This window comes from Anolis carolinensis, chromosome 2, assembly GCF_035594765.1.
Source record: "Anolis carolinensis isolate JA03-04 chromosome 2, rAnoCar3.1.pri, whole genome shotgun sequence".
Taxonomy (NCBI): Eukaryota; Metazoa; Chordata; class Lepidosauria; order Squamata; family Dactyloidae; genus Anolis; species Anolis carolinensis.
In genome coordinates, this window is record NC_085842.1 from 281,209,537 (window position 1) to 281,227,858 (window position 18,322).

Sequence of the window (18,322 nt, forward strand, 5' to 3'; positions counted from 1 at the left end):
GAGAAAAATAAGCTCAGGAACATGGTGGGGTAATTTAGATATATGCACATGCAAAATAGAACACATTGTTGTTCTTAATTGTAAGCTTAAGAACTGTAGTTCTTATTAGGGTAAAAATAAGGGATCTAAACAATGACCTAAAAATAAAAAACCTCACCTACCGAAAAGCATCACTATTCAGGTCTATACAGTAGAGTCTCACTTATCCAAGCTAAATGGGCCGGCAGAAGCTTGAATAAGTGAATATCTTGGATAATAAGGAGGGATTAAGGAAAAGCCTATTAAACATCAAATTAGGTTATGATTTTACAAATTAAGCACCAAAACATCATGTTATACAACAAATTTGACAGAAAAAAGTAGTTCAATATGTAGTAATGTTATGTTGTAATTACTGTATTTACGAATTTAGCACCATAATATCACGATATATTGAAAACACTGACTACAAAAAAGGCTTGGATTATCCAGAAGCTTGGATAAGCGAGGCTTGGATAAGCAAGACTCTACTGTATATTCAAAGGCTTATTGAGTGCAGGGAGTCCCTAAGTTACAAACGTTCGACTTATGAATGACTCATAGTTAAGAATGGGGGCAAGAAAACAGAAAGTGAGTGAAATCTACCCCTCGGAAGGGAAATTCATTCTTGAAAGCATTTTCATGGGGAAAAGGTGTCTCCACAAGCTTTATCACCAATCTTTGTTTCCACAACAAGCCAATTTTTTCAAAATCCAATTCTCACAGGGACAGAAAGTGAGGTGAAATCTTCTGAAGTGGGGCACAAACAGGAAAACAAAAGCCACAAGGGTGTTAACCCTTCCCTATGCTATCCAAACACACACACACACATACACACACACGTGTGTGTGGGGGGGAGTACACTTTTAAAATGTGCCTGTTCCGACTTACATACAAATTCAATTTGTTCGTAACTTGGGGACTGCCTGATTAGCTGTTCCTACTGGCTAGTATACAACTTTCCTTAATTTATCATAGCTATAGTTTTCAATTAGGAAACAATTTCAGCCAAATTTTATTTTTTTAAAATGTATGTGCTATTTTACTTTTCTCTTTAGCCTCTTTTTCAGTTTGGCTTTTTGTAAACCCAGTGCCATGTAGCCAGTAAAATGTACACCCATTACAGTCTGGCTACCGCATTTTGCACTAGTTGCAACTTCCTAACATATCTCAATGGGGTTGAGATAGAGCAGGGTAAAAATACAGTAAATAAATAAATTTTCAAGAACCTACCCGCATAGAACACATTGCAGTAGTCTAATACGTAAATAATTAAGGCATAAACAGCTGTGGATGGATTTTCTCTTCCAGCTGACTTGCCAGTTGAATCTGGGCAAATGTGCTCCTGGTTCTAAGGAACAGCTTTAGGTCCAAGAATACCCCAAACTACAAACATGATCTTTCAAAGGGGGTGCAACTCCACCCAGAACAGACTGTAACTTCATCCCTGATATAGGTTTCCAACTTAACAACAAAACTTCTATCTTGTCTGAGTTAAGACTCAGTTTATTCACTCACATGCAATCTTTAACTTCATCTAACCATGAGTCATTACTTCCACCATCTCCTTGGCATCCCCTTTCAAAGAGTGAGATAAACCTGGGTGCCATCAGCAGACTGATGATACCCAGCCCCAAAAGCTGAAAGTTAATATTCAAACGCAAGCTCCCACAAGCTAATGACTAGAAGACTAAACAACAGTTCACCAGCACCATCTTCTGGGAAGATTGCCCCTAAGTCCCATATCAGCCAATGACTCAAAAGTTTATCATATTAAATTATATCAAATGCTGCAAAGAGGTCCAGTTTGTTGTATTTAAGGCTGTTTCCATCACATGACCAGATTGTAATATAACCAGGTCATGCATTCCATCTATGAGGTTTTGCTACTGCCACCTTACTTTAAAGATGGATTAGAAACTGATCAATCATTATCTAAGATAGAGAGATACAGTGATGGTCTTTTTAACAATGATCTGATAGAGGTGCTGGTAGAGAGCCTTCTTTCAAAGAATGTATAACCTCCATATAATTAGCCAGATCTCCTCTGGCAACTATTCAGCCAGAATGGACAAAAAGTATTTGATTTCACTTTTTCAGACCACTACACAGGTTGAACATATTGAAACTCATCAATCAAAACTGAACAACCATGTGCCCCAAATACTTCTCCAGGCTCTACTGTCAATGTCAAATCCAAGTCCTAATTAATCTGAATGATTTTTGACACAAAATGTTTGGTAAATTCATCACAGTGTATTTTTGAAATCTTTTCCCCAGAAGTCTGAGGCTTAGAATATACTAGCATCTTGAATGCACAAAGCAAAAATGCTAGAGAAGATTACACCAATGTAATAGAGGCAACAAAGAGTTATTGTCCTCATTTCTGTGGAGTAGGCTCTAAAATGGACTATGTACAGTACTTGATCAGATTCATCCAGAGGTTTTCTTTACTTTTGCTCTAGTTGTCTACACCATTGCTCTGAGTATCTCAGAAAAATATGTATTGTACTCAAGTAGGAGTGATTCTTTTGATTGCCCAGCATACCTATTTCACAAATCAGCCCGGACATCAATAGGATCAGCCTTAGAAACTGGTAAAATCCTAAGCGCATGCAGGAATACTTTTGAATCCATTAATTGCTGAGGGCAGAATATTTTAGTGAGTTCTTCACCCCTGAAGAAGTTAGGCATCCAAGAAAATCTAAACTCTATTACTTATCCTTGACAATAGAGTTCTTTTGAACTCTCCTATACTCACAGATCACTCTCATCCTAGTTGGCATGTACTAACTTGAGAATGAATCTAGCAGCTACATGTGTAAGGGCAGATATTAATTGAGATAGCTCTCTGCTTGGCATTGAAGCTGTACAATCCTGATCCATTGCCAGTGAGGAGCTTCAATTTGGATGTTAAAATTCTCTAGCATAATATGCTTGAGGGGATAAATACCAAGACTCAAACAAGGGGACATTCGGGCAATGGGGTGGACAATACACTAATTTATTTGAATCCTGCTTCCTTATCCTATTTCCATGTATACACACTGAAACCTTGTAGTTTGTCAGGCAAAATACTTCAGTGGGAAGATGGACTCACAAAATATCATTGTGCTTTTATCTCCCTGCTAATCAGATCTAGCCTATTGATACACCTAGAAAACTGGTGTGCACAGCTAGGTCATGTTGACATAGATAGCCCTCTTCAGTTATACAAACAAGATCAATTTCCTCTCCAAAATCAAGTCAAGTCTTCCCAGACAGCAACACTTTTGATGCAATGGAGCTCCATTAGAGCAGCTAGGAATCTATTGGTCTGCTGGCAAACCTTGCCACTTTGTCCCCATTGGTCTGTTACACCTTCACTACCATACCTCTCTTTGCCCATTCTGAATGAAATTGCAGCAGCCATTTAACTTAACCCACACATTTTCAACCTGATATAAAATACATTTAAATGAGATGTATTGGGAATCACAGGTATTTCCAGGAAATGGTAAAAAGAGTTCTGCTTGAAACTACCAGTCACTGTTGACCATTCTAAGTTGGGTGGACCAGTTATCTCAATATAAAACTGTTTCCTACATACAGAAGAATTTTCTACTATCACTGCATCTAAAATATGCTAGATTGTGATACTTGAATTTCTGACTGTCCCACAACTATTAAAGGTAATGGGGAATTTCCTCAAGTTGTTGTCTTAAATAGAATGATTACATTTACTTTGATTGTGCAGCAGCAGAAACAATACTAAAGCACTACCCAAATGTTTTCTGACCTACTTTGAAATAAAGAGACCAGACACAGATATGGATCCAATTAGGCTGCTGTTAAACTAAGATCTGTTCGGTGCAGTCTCTGGCTAGATTCAGGGTCCTACCTGCCTCCTCCTTAATCAGCCAAAGCATAAGAAGACTTCAACTCCTATTGGGAGCCATAAAATACAGTTTTCGACCATAGAGGCTTCCCAAGCGACCTCTTCCTTCATGCCCCATATCTTAGAGATATACCCCCAAAGTAGTCTCAATTGCCACCTCCAGGCCCTTGATCTGAGGAGCTGGGTTGGATACACCATTTTAACCTGGTGAGATATCTTCTAGGATAATTATCCATTAACATTTTTTTGCATTCTTCAATGGACCATTCAGTCATCCCACTACTAATCAAAAGCAGTGCTGTGTACAAGAAAATGCTACCCTCCTCCTGACCAGGGAAGGGGTCAGATTTTTACCTCACCCCAAAGGCAGCCAATTCAAAATCTTCTCCTTTTCCCAGCACCCAAGTACTTAGTTCTTGAAGGCACAGATTATATTCCTGTTCCTTTGGGTTCACAAAAGCCATGTGTGTGCCTCAATTTCAATCAGTGTGGTTCACAGGACCATATTTATATAGGTGGTATTTGTGATAATAGATCCCCCAGTGACTCAGCGTGTTAAAGCACTGAGCTGCTGAACTTGCAGACCGAAAGGTCACAGGTTCGAATCCGGGGAGCGGAGTGAGTGCCCGCTGTTAGCTCCAGCTTCTGCCAACCTAGCAGTTCAAAAACATGCCAATGTGAGTAGATCAATAGGTACCGCTCCAGTGGGAAGGTAACGGTGCTCCATGCAGTCAAGCCAGCCACATGACTTTGGAGGTGTCTACGGACAACACCGGCTCTTTGGCTTAGAAATGGAGATGAGTACCAACCCCCAGAGTCGGACACGACTGGACTTAACATCAGGAGAAACCTTTACCTTTACCCTATATGTGATAATATCTGTATTATTGGTAGTAGCAGCAGTGTCTAAGAACAGCAAAACAGAAAACTAGGGAAGCAGCTGCCACAAAACCTAAAACAGAATGAAATGCTCATATCTCATATAGCTAGATCTACAAATGTTCTTTTCCTCAGCCCTATATTCTATATGATTTTTTCTTCTCCAAAGGCAGTGAGAGTGATACTAAGCCATCTATGATCTGGTGTTGCAACAGAAGTGAGAGGACAAGACATGAGCTTTCCTCTGACTAAAGCTTCGTTCACACTTGTTTGTTGATCACCCGTTAACTTGCATATGTGAATGATAAATCACAGATTAGTCACAGAAGATTAGTCACAGAAAATAGAACATCCATATCACCCAGTGTCAGTTCAGACAAAGACGGTTCACACATTCAGCTGAATACTGTCAAGTGCTAAATAAGTGCTGATGGGCAATCAAGTGGTGTGCATCACTTCTGAATCATCCATAATTTGTTTAAAAAGAAGAAAAGAAAAAAAATCTGTGTTACACAATGGGCTAAGATGCGGTCTTGGAATTGTTATCAGAGCTACCACCAGGTGTTAGGTAACAGTATTGTCAAAGTTGTTTTATTAATCAAATGATCTTGAATGGGTTTTGTACTCTTATGTGTGAGGAATTCACATGTCAAATGTGGAAAATATGGAGGTGGGAGTCTAAAATTTAGCCACTCACACTGTTCTCAGGATTTATTATTTAAGAGAAAACATGGAAGGCTAAACCCAAACAACCTTGAACAGAAGAAATAGTTAGCAGGCATGTAGGATACACTCTTGTACAAAAGCTTGCTCAAGAATTTCCATAATAATGCAGTCGTCTAAATCAGACAGTGTAAGGTCTTGCAAATGTAGACTGCAGTTCCCAAAGCCATAGCCAGTGGTAAAAAAAATACTGAGAGATATAGTCCATTAATATCTGGAGGCCACATGATTCCCACTTTGCTCTAAATCCAATTTTTAATTCAGTTTAGAGTAGGCCCTTTGAATAAATGGAAAACACATTATTGTTTACTTACGTAATCTTATTGTTCACAGGCTCTACATTATTAACAATAGTTTGTTTTCTAGAACTTGTGCTTCTATTCATCCAAGACACAGCAAAAAACTTTGGATTTAGCATCAGCTTTCTCACACTGCATCCTGGAGCAAGGTTGAAAAAAAGAATGGCAAATGCCTTCCTCACAAAGATCAATAACTTTGGATCCAAACCAAATTTACAATGCCAACATGTCTTTGATTTGTCATGTATATTATCTTTAACTGTAATTACAATTATCTAACTTTGCCCACTTTTTTTACACATAGAAATCTGGGCTGATCTTTTAAAAGAAGATATATTCATCCAAATGAAAACAGCCACATCTTTATTGCACTTCAGAAAAGGAAAATCTGGACTCATGTCTGAACAAATTTCAAATATGTTTGAGAGCTTTTATAAGGAGCCTGTACAACATGAATATGTTAAGAATAACACATTCTTAAACACTTAACACAGTGAAGAGCTGAAAATTGTGACAACATTGCAAGTACAAAAAGCAGACTGCTGAAATCCACAGAGATTAGCAGCCGCAGTCTGTAGAGACGCAATTGAGAAAAGCCATCTATGGCCATGTTGCAGCAGAGACAGCTACGATTGGCTGCTGTCAGTTGGTCTTTGCCAGAGTAGACAACAGGTGCAGAGTCGCTGACAGGTGTGGATGTCTAGGATAAGTAAAATTGCTGATGCCTAGTGATGTAGCCTTATGTCAGATTGTAAACTGCTGAGCTCTCATGGAACAGGGAGCCAACTTGCATGTTTTCAGATCAGTTGATGTGCACTCACTCATTCCCACTGGCCCACAGCGACTCTTGGTGAATGCCTGAATGACTAAACTCAAACCCTGCCAGTGCCCCAGGATGTTTGTATGTCCGTGGGCATAAGCCATCAGAAATTTATCCTACATTCCTCCCCTGCAATGGATAGAAGAGTTACGTATCTCACATACAATTCATAGGGATTTCTGCAAATGAATTTGTTCTGTGGAAAGACCTTATGTCCTTCCATGTTTGTCCTATGTAATTTTACCAAGAATTACAAGTTATGTATTGGATATTTCCAATTTTATCAGTATATTGACAATTAGAATCATAGACTCATAGAGTTGTAAGAGATCACAAGGGCCATCCAATCCAACCCCATGTCATGTAGGAACAGAGAATCAAAGCACCCTGACAGATGATCCATCCAGCCTCTGTTTAAAAACCTCCAGAGAAGGAGATTCCATGATCCCGAAAGGCAGAATATTCCACTGATGAACAGCTTTTACTGCCAGGAAGTTCTTCCTAATGTTTAGATGAAATCTTTGTGTCCCAGTCTCCAGAGCAGCAGAAAATAAGCTTGCTCCCTCCTCAATGTGACATCCTTTCAAATATTTAAACATGGCTATCATATTCCCTCTCAGCCTTCTTTTCCACAAACTAAACATATCCAGCTTAGGGAACCATTCCTCATAGGGAATGTATCCAAACCTTTGGTCATTTTGGTTACCTTTCTCTGGACACGTTCTAGGTTGTTAATATACTTACTTAACCATAAGGTTGAAAATTTAAGAACATTCATTCTGAGACTTGAAATTAATTGGGAAATAATTTTGAGGGTTAATAAGTACAGACAGAGATTAGTGCTTAATAAAGATCCCTAAGGAAATTATGTTCCCTTGACTGGTACAGTTTGGCCTTCCAATAAATACACTAGGAAAATAAGCAATATTTGGAGAGAGTGATGGTAGAAATAGGAACAGAAACAATAACGGTGATGTTAGCTGAGACAAAAAAAACCCATATCTGTCCTAGGGGTTTGTTCCTGTTGTTAGTGTTAGTTTACCAAATGCTCACAACCAGACCATCCTCCCATTTCTTTCCCCTAGCAAATGGTATTAGATCTGTTGATTTGCTCTTAGCAATCTAATTTAAGGATACAGGAAGCCCTAGACATTCCACCCTTTCCTCAAAGTGACCCTCACTTAAAACTAGTTGGAATAAAGACAAATGGAAAAACTGACACAACTCTTCCTTTCCTAGTTGCAATTTGAAGCTGTCTTTGGCGTAGAAGATATCAAATGATCAGCTTACGATGTGAACAAAATTTGCTCTTGCTTGAATAATTAAATATTTGGTTATAAAATGTGAGTCCACTGGGTTGTCTGGTGTGCATCTTGTAAAAAGGAAATCCTGAATGTTTACAGTCTCTTTAAAAAGGAGAAAACAATATTCCATTAAAAAGGCACCAAATCTTTAAACTGCACTTTAAGTAAGAGCTAAAACTCAGAAATGCTATCTAACACCTTTATTGAACTTTCTGCATTACCAAATACAGTGGCAACCTCTGTACTCACAGTATGGGTGAACTGGGAATATCCAGCACAGATTTCTGCCTCCTTGAGTTACTCGAGACATAAATCTTCCTAATGGGAGCAAGGAGCGTAAGACCTGGCTGGCCTTCAATGACAGAGAAAAACATTTCAGATCCACAGCAAGGAGCAGTGACTGACAGAAACTGGCTTCTCACCACTGCTGGAGGATTTATACCCTTTCAGCACCCTAAGTCAGTCAGAAGCATTTTTATAAGAGTTACACTTTTCAATCTTGTTGTATTAGTTATTCAGACTGCAAAAGAATGAACAGGGACATCCCTTAGATAAATAAAGCAACTTTTCAGATATTGCTCAAAACATCTAATTTTAGGATTACAATTCCCAGCGTCTCCTAGTCAACATGCCCTTCCCTGCCAGTGATAATGGTTTGGGTTGACATTTGCTTTCCTGTACTGTTTGCATCTTAGTAACATTGAGATTTATACAGGTTTGATTACAGTGAGCCTCACATCAGTGCATATGTGTTTTTGAAATTTTAGCATAGGTTTGAAGAAATGTTTTGTAGTGGAGGAGTGCCCACCCAAACCATTAATCACAAATGCTCCAAGTTAACACTATATTTTTAAAGATAAGACCTAACCCTATAATTCTAATCAGCTGGTCCAGAAGAGGAAAGAAGTGTCCCTATTGCTTGCATGCCCACATTATCTCAAAAGTGCCTCTTCTTTCTTAAAATCATTATGGCTCTTCTTTAGTTCTGGTGATCCTCCCCAATATACATATGTCTGTTTTCAGACAACCTACTTTCATACTTTTGACTACTATTAAAGCATCCAAGGAGGAAGGTTTCAGCAGTGACATTTCCCTTCTTTCTAGATGTGATATGGCCACTAGAACTGCTGCCACAGTATTCCTTTTTCCTTCCCCTTCCATCTTCTGTGACAGGGATTTGGAGAAGAGGATAGCTAACCCTGATTGTCCGATCTGTGTGCCTGATATTTCCATATCTGAAATGGGAATATTTTATTTGCTCAGAACAGGGAACTAAAATGTCACATATAATTTAGAAACCTATTTTTCTTACCTGAAATTAATGACATGGTTGGCTTTCAGGTGAAGAATTGTGCTGAAGGATGTAGAAAATGTTTAGAAAGGTGTCCCCTCTAGGCATTTTCTAGTCATCCAGTGTAATTATTATTATTATTATTATTATTATTATTATTATTATTATTATTATCATCATCATCATCAATAAGGCTATCAACAACTAGTAATAACACTCAAAAAGCTTTATTTATGTCCCACCCCCTCTCCCCAAGGGGACTCGGGAGACTTACAAATCCCCACCAACCTCGCTTGTGAAAGAGATGGGACTGTGAGAAGCACCTCCCCGGTGCACCTCAGGGTCTGAGTAGGTTCATGGGGGAGATAAGGTCATGCAAATAGACTGGACCCGAACCATGTAGGGCTTGGTAGGTAATAACCTGCTCTTTAAATTGGACCCTGAAACACATAGGCAGCCAATGGAGCTGTTTTAACTGGGGGGGGGGGGGTATGTTCCCTGTAATTAGCTCCTGTTAATAATCTGTCCGTTGCTCTTTGCACTAATTGTAGTTTCCAAGCAGTCTTCAGAGACAGCCCCATGTAGAGTGCATTGCAATAATCCATTTGCGATGTAACTAAGACATAGACCATCATGGCCAGATCTTGCTTTTCAAGGTACAGGCACAGCTGATACATAAGCTTTAATAGTGCAAAGGCCACTGCCAAAATCTGGGCTTCAAGTGTCAGCACTGAATCCAGGAGGACCCCTAAGCTGCAGACCTGCATCCTTAGGAGGAGTGTTACCTCGTCCAGCACAGGTTGCCACCCTATACCCCAATCGGCCTCCTGACTGACCAGGGAGAACTCTGTCTTGTCTAGATTAAGCTTCAGTTTGTTAGTCCTCATCCAGTCCATCACAGCTGCCAGACATTGGTTCAGGATCCAGGCAGCTTCCTTGGTTTTAGGTGGAAATGAGTAATAGAGTTGTGTGTTGTCTGCGTACAGATGACTCCGAATTCCAAAACTCCATATGACCTCCCCATGTGGTTTCATGTAGATGTTAAATAGCATGTGGCATAAAATTGAGCCTTGTGGGACTCCACAAGCCAGTGGCCAGGGGTCCGAGCAAGGTAATTGGTTTCATCCAAAAATTGCTAGAATTAAGAGGTGACCACTGGGGAGGGAAGATTGGAAATAACACAAAGGGATCCAGAAATGTTTTTTTTTCAGAATTGGTCTTACAACCACTATTTTAAGGCAGGTTGGGATTTTTCCCTGTCACAGTGAGGCATTCACAATCCTCATGATCCATTCAGCCAAACCCCTCTCTGGCTTGTTTAATAAGGCAGGAAGGGCAAGGGTCTAGAGCGCATGTGGTCACCCTCACCGCTCCAAGAATCATGTCCACATCATCAAGCTGACCAAACTAAAACGAATCCATTAAAATAGGGCAGACAGGTGTCTTGGGTACATCTACTGGTACTGCATCAATGCTGCTGTCCAAATCAGAGTGAATTTAGCTGCAAAATGGTGGACAAAATCGCCACACTGAGCCTCCAAGTGGTCAGGGGTCCCACTATGAGAGCTAGGGTGAAGAAACCCTCTGACCATATAGAATAGCTCTGCTGGTATATTAGTTGCAGATGCGAGTAGGATTTCTTGGTTGCCTTCATTGCCACGGAGTAGGCCCTAAGAGAGGCTCTAGCCCATGCTCGGTCAGGGTTATCCCAAGGTTTCCACCAGCGGCATTCTTGTTTCATGACTGCTAGCTCCCTGGTAAAACAAGGAACCGGTTTGGGTCTGTTAAGCAAGAGGGAACATTTAGAGGCCATTGTGTCAACTACCCTGGTTGTCTCCTTGTTCCAGAGGTCCATCAAAGCTTCAACAGGAATGTCTGCCACCATGACAGGGAAGTGTTGGGAATCTATTGAGCGGTTAGACTCAAAAATAATCTTCTTTTGGGGGTGATTCCTCAAAAATACAGCAGAGTGGCAGAACCACATTTCATAAGCAGCAGAAACTTACGTGTGGTGAGCTTGGAGAGGCCTTTGTTTCTCAGGATGGCAAAGGATTGCAAAGTCTCCTTAAAAGTTCAAAAATCATTTATTGAGGTAAAAAGAAATCCATTGTAGATAGAAAAGGTTCTTGGAGCTAACTAGCTCTCTAGGCTAGCTACTAAGGAAGGTAAGCAGGTAAAAATAACAAAATATCTAAATAGCTACATTTTGCCAGGAGAGAGGGCAAAATGTGACCTTCTCAGGTCGGAAACAAAGGAGGAAGAGAGATGGCTGACCGCATGGTCCAAGCCTTTGGGGCAATTAACATTCCAATTAGATAGAGGAAGTTACCTCATCTCTAAAAGGTTCACATTACTATAACAACAAGGTGAGGAAGTGGATGTAAACAGGAAAGCAAGAGAGGGAAAACAGCAAAGACCTATCTAGGCATGCTTGGGAATACAGAGTCTAATCCTATCCACTACATAACTAGTTGAGATTTCTGCAGTCCAGAATGACAAACAACAGGAAGTCCCCAAGAGCCATAAGGAATCCATCCAGATCTATAAGTCTCTTGGGGCAGACCATCTTAATTGGTCCCCCACTCCTGCAGAGGTTAGAAGTCTCATCTCAGTCAGTCTAAACCTGATCAGGTAGTGGTCATCCATGACAACAGAACGATGGGAAGTTCCTCCACCCTACCAACACTCTTGTTCCCTCCCGCATTAAAAACCAAGTCCAACGTGTGTCCAGCTACATGAGTGGGCCCAGATATAATTTGAGACAGCGCTATAATTGTCATGGCGGTCATTAATTCTATGTTATGCTTCTGCCGGAAGTTGACCAGGACAGCTCTTTGTCTAGGCCTATGTAACACAAACTTGCATTGTATGCAGACATACTGTAAAGTAAGATATAATGAAGTAGAAAACAAATGCATAATTGTCCCTTCCCAATTCATCACTGTAACAAAGATCCATCAGGGAAGGGAATTATGCCAACAACTGGAGTCTGTTGATGTTTTTGTGCTCCAACAGCCTCCAATCACTAAACTTTGGGGTGTGTGGTGGGATTTCTCCCCCTTTTCACAGTTTTAGATTGACAATGTATTCTTGGAATCCTCTGGGATGTGCAATTTTATAAAAAGAAGGGTTGTGATTTTCATACAACACGATATCCAGTTTTTAAAAAACACCCATATCTTTCTGGCAAACTGAAGCAATGTTTTCCACTTCTGGTTGTCATTGTAACACCATGAGGTGGGGGTGGCTAACATCCGTATCTATACAAAACAAACAAACAGACTACTGGAATCACAAAAGTTTCTCATTCTTGATACGTATTATATGTAATATGTGTGCATAGTTGTGGAGAAGTGAAGCACAGATTGTGCTGAGCTGCTCTAGTTCTTGGAAAAATCACATGTGACCCATAAACAGAGACATTGTTTACTCTGTTGATTTTACATTTCCGTTTTTGTGTGAAAGGAAAGAATCTGGGTCTGAGGAATTCCACACTTTTTTATGGCATCCTTTTGACATCATTCTAGACAGAAAAATGGACACTATGTTCATATAGACATAGATATAAAAAATAAGGCTCCTCCTTATGTTCAGATTTTGGCATGGGAGGGAGATTGCTGTGTTGACTACAAAATTCAAGATGGGTACTGCTGTGTATCCTAACTTCAAATTCTTCCATTCAGTTGTGTTAATGAGAGGTGGCAGGCAGGGGAAAGGTGTCTGTTGATTAATCCAAGAACCCTGACAGGCTTAATCTACTCTACCTTGAAAGCAGCAGTGTTGTCCCTCGGATTGTCGTTGCACTCACAAAAGAGTTGCTGGCAGCTCCCTGTCTGATCAAATGCATTACCCTTCCTATGTGTTAAAAACTGTGAACGGTGAAATTTTTAACTTGCTGATGCTTTTCTTGTAGGAAAAGGCATAAATGATAGCAGAGGCATTTTATTAGATTGTGCTCCCTCTTTCTCTTTCTCTTTTTCTCTCTCTCTCCATTTATTGACTGAATCCAGATTCAGAAGAGGTCACAGTGACTCTCTCTTTGCCGCTGGTAACGAGAGCTGCAGTTCATTGACCTAATGCATCTCTCTCCTCTTTCTCTCCCTTATGTAATATGTAACAGCCTTCAACCGCCAGGCAGCCTGAATGATGCTAAAGGCCCTGGATCTCTCTTGCAGCCTATGTCAAGGCTTGAACTTTCCAAATTATGTATTTCAGACGTTGAGAAAGAAAGGACTTAATGGCTGTGACAGTCCAGACCCTGATGCAGACGATTCAGTAGGTCACAGCCCTGAGTCTGAGGACAAGTACAGGAAAATTAATGAAGATATTGATCTAATGATCAGCAGACAAAGATTATGTGTAAGTACCCTGAGTTTCTTTTCATTTTTTTTACGCTCTGATATTTCTCTGAACCTGGCAGGCATTGAACAAGAAAGAAAACAAAGGCTGTGAAAGCCCCGATCCTGACTCCTCTTATGCCCTCACCCCACGCACTGAAGAAAAATACAAAAAAATTAATGAAGAATTTGATAATATGATCAAGAGCCATAAAATTCCTGTAAGTACCCAAGGTTAGATGGCTGTCTGCTGATAACTGCTGCAGTAACCCACCCTAACCCTTTCAGTTCTGGTTTCTTACAAGAAAGCACATTCAGCAAGGGACATGTTTTGACAGCTCCCATTAAAACTAAATTGCGTGTAGGAAAATACCACACCACTATGTATTTTTGCTCTTGAGGTGTGCAAAGTGCCTTAATGAGATGGATATGACAAACAAGAGGCAAAACCTGAAGAAGGAAGTTTTGAAAACGTACGTTACATACAGTGGATTTTCAGAATTCTGGTTTACCACAGTAGCTACCTCAAAATGTATTTTCAGAACATCTGTACAACTTGTCGTGGGCAACTTAACATGCTCACAGACAGCTTTCTGTGGATCCAATAGAAAAAAGAGAAAATGGCACTGAGTTGAACTGTGCCTTCATGCCATACATGAAAGAATGTGAGTTTTGCTACCACCATTATTAAATGCCACTTCAAATTCAGTTACCACGCTGAAGGGTTATGTAGCTAATTGCTAGTTGCAGGAAAACAGACTGCATGAGAGCCTAATGGTAGAATTCAGTCACGTTTGTGTGTTGAAGGTTTTACAGCTTTATCAGAAGATTTGCTTTGACTCCATCGGCATTCCTCTTAATGCTTTAACGAGCGCTAAATTTTGTTTTAACCAAGACAGAATTTCTAACAGTCATATGCCTTGCCAGATACTTAAGAGAAATAACTGCATGTAGCTATTTTGTTTGCACAGACATAAAGGAGGGGGAACTTCATATGAATACTACAAGTGTTGCATAAGTACAATTAGTACCATTCATGTGTTTTGGGTGACAAATTGCAGGGGATATGTATGCTATACAGACCAAAAAAGCAAAGAGTCTTTTGGTACCTAAAAATCTTAACGAATGCATCATGTTATAATTTTTTTCAGTAAATGAGGCTTTGGTCTCTTAGAACTTTTCTCATAGTAAATGCATTCATTTTTAGGCATTATAGGGATTCTTTGTTCTACTCAGCATTATTATGTTCATACTGTTAAATTTAAATAGGAGCTTAGTGTTATCTTTTCTTAATTAATTCATCTTGTGATGGCTAATTTCAGTTACTTCATGAAAACTCAGGATCATTACGTACTTTATGTTAGGCAGTTTCCTAATATTGCAGATCAAATAGGAAAGGAAGGAACTGTACTTACCATCATTGTCTATGGCACAAAACTTGAAGGAAGTTAGTTTTTCTATAACTCTTAAAATCCCCCAGTTTTATGACCAGTATCCATGCAGAATTATCAGAATTGTACATGAAGAAGTAAATTTTCCCAGCTCTGTTAACCCACTCTTCTATTATTTATTTATTTATTTATTTTTAAAATATTTATATCCCACCCTATATCCAAAGTTCTCAGGACAGCATACTGGTCCTTAAAGTTTATACAATATACCTCTAGTTTACTGTAGATCAAAGGCAATGAAGCAGCAAATCAATGTAGATGCAGTAAGTGCTGGAACTAACACTGTTCCAACTGCATTTTTAAAGACACCAGAGCAGATCTGTGTGGACAGAAACTTACCTACCCCAGACTCAGGTAATATGCTTGCTGCATTTAGATTGGGTTGATTTGCCCACCTATTTCCCAGTCCCCTGTCTTTTCAAGATCTGCTTTTATTCACGGATGGAGGATTTCACCCTCTGCTTTGTTTTTTGCACATTTGTGCTAATCTGCAGTATGAACTTGTACAATGCCTCCTTGGTGTCCACTGGGCGTGCCAAAGTGGTCAATGATATAAGATTACCCTTCTGGAAGTAAAGAGACAATCGTTTGCACAAACTAAACACTTGCAAGTTACAGGTTTTTGTGGAAGCCCTCCATCTACAAAATAGACCCAACCACATATGCATATGACCAGTTGTACGGTAAAGAGCAGCCAACTAGCTGAGAGACATTTGCTCTGCTAAAATCACTGCTAAAACTTAATTTTTCCCCAGCTTTTTGTAAATTCTTCCTAAGGAAACAGATATTTCATACGTGTTACTTGACTAAATGGATCTTGCCTTTGTAGTAGAAGTCATGCAAATGCTGGAAAAAGTTACTCAGGAGAGCAGAGGAGCTCCAAATTGGACTAGAGTTCCTTTCAAACACTTTTTCTAAAATGTGTAACATGTGTGTGCAATTTTTAATTAAATGCATGCACACTTATATTTCTCTTTCCACTCACGCTCTTCTCTCTTTCCTAATTCCATATGGTGGGAGGAGAGCTTTGAAGTTGCCTCTGTGATTTGAGCAGCCAAGTTTTAACACAATGTTACCATGCTATAACACAATCCACCAATATTATTCTGAATTCTGAAGCTGAAGTGTTCATTGTTGGCAGTCCCCATAGCCATGTACCCAAAGAGATTACCAAAAAAGCAGGAAGCTATAGTGACATGTATGTGAGTGTGTGTATGCTTCTTCATTTCCTTTTTAGCGCTATGGAGAAACATGACCCTCAACCTGTTACACTGAGAACTGTAGGTAAGCTCAGGCAGAAGCAAATTCTGCAATGGATGACTATGTCGCAATCATAGATCTTCAAAACATTGATCATTTGGTCAGCTTCCCCAAAACCCCAGCCAGCTGTGATAATATTGAAGACAAAAATAACTTTTTAAAACTTTGCATTTTCATCCCTGCCAATCAGAAAGTTCTGTGACCTCATGAGTCTTGCCCCTACACTGATATAATAATTGTAGCCATACCAATTTTGTGAAATATCCTCAGCAGATATCTAAAACATATTCTATCCCATTTTAGGTCATCCCAGCTATTGATAAACTGCTCATTATTTTTATGTCAGAGACTAACTTCCATCAAGAAATTTCATTTTAAATGAGTAATTTAACGGATACTTGCAACATTTCTCATCCTCTACCCCCACTTCAACCACCACCACCACCACCCTACACACACACACACACAGGAAATGAAAGTTTTACAAGAAAAAAGCCAAGTACATATTTTTATCTCCTAAGAAACAGAGTTAAAAAGTGATATTTTTATTGTTTTGAAAGACATCTCATGCACATGAGCTAAAACATCAGATAGCAACCATATTTTTATTTCTGCTACTAAAGAACTCACCCGACTTATAAAGATAAATACTGTGAGTGGAGCCTTGAGATCAGGAAAGGTTGAAATGAGAAAGAAAGTCCATTTATTTACACAGCATTGAAATCGCTGTTCATGCCGCATTTTGAATGTGCTTCCCAAATGGCCAGTACCTGAATGGTTCAAAAATGCCATGTAAACCACCATACAACTTTCACATTTCATCTGCTGTATGTGTTTGAAATTGACACAGATTGAATATGGCAGCAATCACTGGCAATTCTGCCAGAGAAGACAACGTCATAGTATAATGAATGTGTTCCACTGGGAACTTTTGTCCACAAACCCCATAAAATCAAAAACCATGAAGCATTGTAAGAACAGTTAAAGGGAAGCTCACGGCAGGAAATCTTAGATTAGCAGAAGGGTTTCTGAAGTTATCTATATCTTTGTAAAACACTAATTTATTGAAGCAAGAATGTCCCATTGGTTTAATGGAACTAGCGAAATGTTGTGGAATATGTCTATATGAAGTAGAGATCCAGCAGGATTGCTCTATGCTTTTGATCCTCTTCCTGTTGTTGTACTCCATTATGCTTCTTAGTGAATTGCATAATGTATTACAACAAATAGTTATGTGATTATGCTCCATTAAGTAAAGGGGAATAGGAGAAAGGATTCCAAACTATCTATGAAGTGCAAAGACAAGGGGCATTAATAGGCGAACTAAACATTTAAGTGGTAATGCTGGGGAATATTTCTCCTTCCAAACATTATCAACTTTTGACTCAGATCACCCCATGACTGCCTAGGCCTGTAGTTCTCAACCTGTGGATACCCAGGTATTTTGGCCTACAACTCCCAGAAATCCCAGCCAGCTTTCTGGAAGTTGAAGGCCAAAACATCTGGGGACCCACAGGTTGAGAACCACTGGCCCAGGCAATGGCAAAGGATGCTGAGAGTTAAAGTCAGGAAGCATATAGAGAGTAACAGTTTCCCTACCACTATTCTATAATTAACATCACAGCGAGTTTTGCAGTTTTCCTGAAGATGCCCTAATGTTATTTTCCATCAAAGTGGTAAGTTGGACAATGCAGAAATGAGATATCTTGTCTGCCTCCCATCTACTCAATCCATCCAAACATAGAGACTGACATGCATACAGAGTCTATAAAAATGTTATGTTAGATCCTTGTTTGATCTGTAGCATCGCTGAAGCTATACATCAGGGGTCTCCAAACTAAGGCCCGGGGGCCGGATGCAGCCCTCCAGGGTTATTTACCTGGCCCCCGCCCTTAGTTTTATAATATAATATTTTTATATCAGTTTTAATAATATATATTGTATATACATATAATATTGATAAAATATTATGTTATACAATATAATACTAATAATAATACCATATAATAATATTAATTATATGTTATATATTACATATACAGTAATATTACAGTATAGTGGTA

General features: G+C 39.4%; 1 protein-coding gene across 19 annotated transcripts in view; it reads left to right on the forward strand.

Annotated features, from left to right (window-relative positions):
- Positions 1-18,322, forward strand: part of mef2c (myocyte enhancer factor 2C) — a 216,946-nt gene that overhangs the window by 149,401 nt on the left and 49,223 nt on the right. For 15 of the 19 annotated variants that reach the window (XM_016990939.2, XM_016990934.2, XM_016990940.2 and 12 more), the window contains one exon: positions 13,427-13,570. In XM_016990939.2, coding sequence (XP_016846428.1) covers positions 13,427-13,570 — 144 coding nt within the window. Of the gene's footprint in view, positions 1-13,426; positions 13,571-13,631; positions 13,770-18,322 lie in introns of all 19 variants that reach the window. The other 4 variants (XM_016990935.2, XM_062972268.1, XM_008103032.3 and 1 more) reach the window with 2 other exon arrangements.